This window comes from Aplysia californica, unplaced genomic scaffold (genome assembly GCF_000002075.1).
Source record: "Aplysia californica isolate F4 #8 unplaced genomic scaffold, AplCal3.0 scaffold00065, whole genome shotgun sequence".
In the NCBI taxonomy this organism is placed as follows: Eukaryota; Metazoa; Mollusca; class Gastropoda; order Aplysiida; family Aplysiidae; genus Aplysia; species Aplysia californica.
The window spans coordinates 1080537-1082138 of NW_004797335.1; the positions used below are offsets into that span (position 1 = coordinate 1080537).

The 1602-nt window shown below is 43.9% G+C and overlaps 1 protein-coding gene across 1 annotated transcript in view; it reads left to right on the plus strand.

Annotated features, from left to right (window-relative positions):
• The window catches only part of LOC101861877 (SEC14-like protein 2), a gene marked incomplete at its 5' end in the record, with an annotated part of 15356 nt that overhangs the window by 9947 nt on the left and 3807 nt on the right, over nt 1-1602 (plus strand). The window contains 1 exon segment of the mRNA XM_013079819.2: nt 180-256. Coding sequence (XP_012935273.1) covers nt 180-256 — 77 coding nt within the window.

A 1602-nucleotide genomic window follows, 5' to 3' on the forward strand; every position in this document is an offset into this window, starting at 1 on the left:
CTCTCTCTCTCTCTCTCTCTCTCTCTCTCTCTCTCTTTTTTTTTTTTCTTTTCTCTCTCTCTCTCTTTTCCCCTTGCTTGCGGGCCCCCCAAATCCCCGGGCCCGGGGCATTGGCCCCCCCTGACCCCCCTCTCGACAGGCCTGCACTCGAGCTAAAACTCTCAAATCAACGTTGCCAGGTACCAAAATGGACACATTTCACGAACGCCAAAATGGCAGCGGACGTCCTCGACCTTCATATACTGGGCGGCTGCAGGTGAGAGGGAAGTTGGTCAAAACCGTTTTGATGGCATTTGACTTTGAAATTGTTTTGGGTACAATTCATCTCCTTTGGTTATGGATTGACTTGGTAGCCGAATAGTAAATACTGTATGTAACCCCCCCCCCCCCCCCCCCCTAAAATCGACACAATTTAGATCGTGTAGTGGACGGTCAGCTTTGAACCTCTTATTAAGGGAAAATCTGTGTTGTGTGGGACACAATGCCCCAGAAAAAAGACGTAGACATTTTACCCTAAAATTAAGGAAGTGGGAATCTAAATAAATCAGATATTTTACTTGCAAAATGAACAATGTAACCCTAACTCCGCAGGAGTCTCCTACATAGAAATGCTTATTATGAGAGGTAGACCCCCAGCCAGGGGCGGCTCGTGGGGCTAAAAAGTGGATGTGCACAATTAAGCTATCGCATGCTGAAGATACTCACGGTCATAGTAAAGGAGACGGCGCATAATTGTAGAATCTTTGTGTTGGTGAGGGAGGACCTCGTGCTTTTATTTTCATTCTTTTTACTTGTCGCTTTGATTTATAGTACTAAATTTGTTTGTTAGCTAATCATCAATTTCGTTCATCCTGTATTGGAACTGAACACTCTAGTAATAACTTTCGTTACCCCATTACAAAACCATTCAAAGGCACAACTCGTAGAACGGTCACGTTCACATCCTTCAGGTTTACGGTCACAGAGTCACTTAAAATAGTGGCAAGACAGACAATGAACCAATCACAATTCACTTGAGCACTCCGCTGGATTGCTCCGGGGCTCATATAATATTGGCAAAGAATAACGTACGGTCTATCGTGTTTATTTTTAGACTGCCTAATGTGGGCTACGTTTCGGCACTATTCGGCAGGAGCACATTTGAGATGTGCCGTCTTATTAATATTAATGTACCGCCAAACTCGCTACGAGTGTCGTCATCGCTTGGGTTATCCCCAAGAGCGATTTATAGGTCAGGTTATACTGTTGAATATCCTATTATGTTAAGCTACAGCGCGTGGACTTTGGCATGGCATAGTAGATATTTTACGGCGCTATAGACACAGAAATGACAGTTATAGCGCCAGTGAAGACCTTGTTTTGATATAATATTTAACTAGTGTTTGTTCGTGACTTCTTTTATTTTATTATTGTGGGTGTTTTACGTAATAGAACATTTTTAAAAATTTCGGGCGGCACTGCACGACCGTGCTCTATGGACGAACCGCGCCTGCCCCCAGCGTCTGAGCTTGAGCTTGTGACTTGTTGTCCTGTACTTTTGGACCAACAATTTTTTTTTAAAACTTTGTGTGTGTTTGGAGAGGGAGTGGGTGTGTGTGTGGG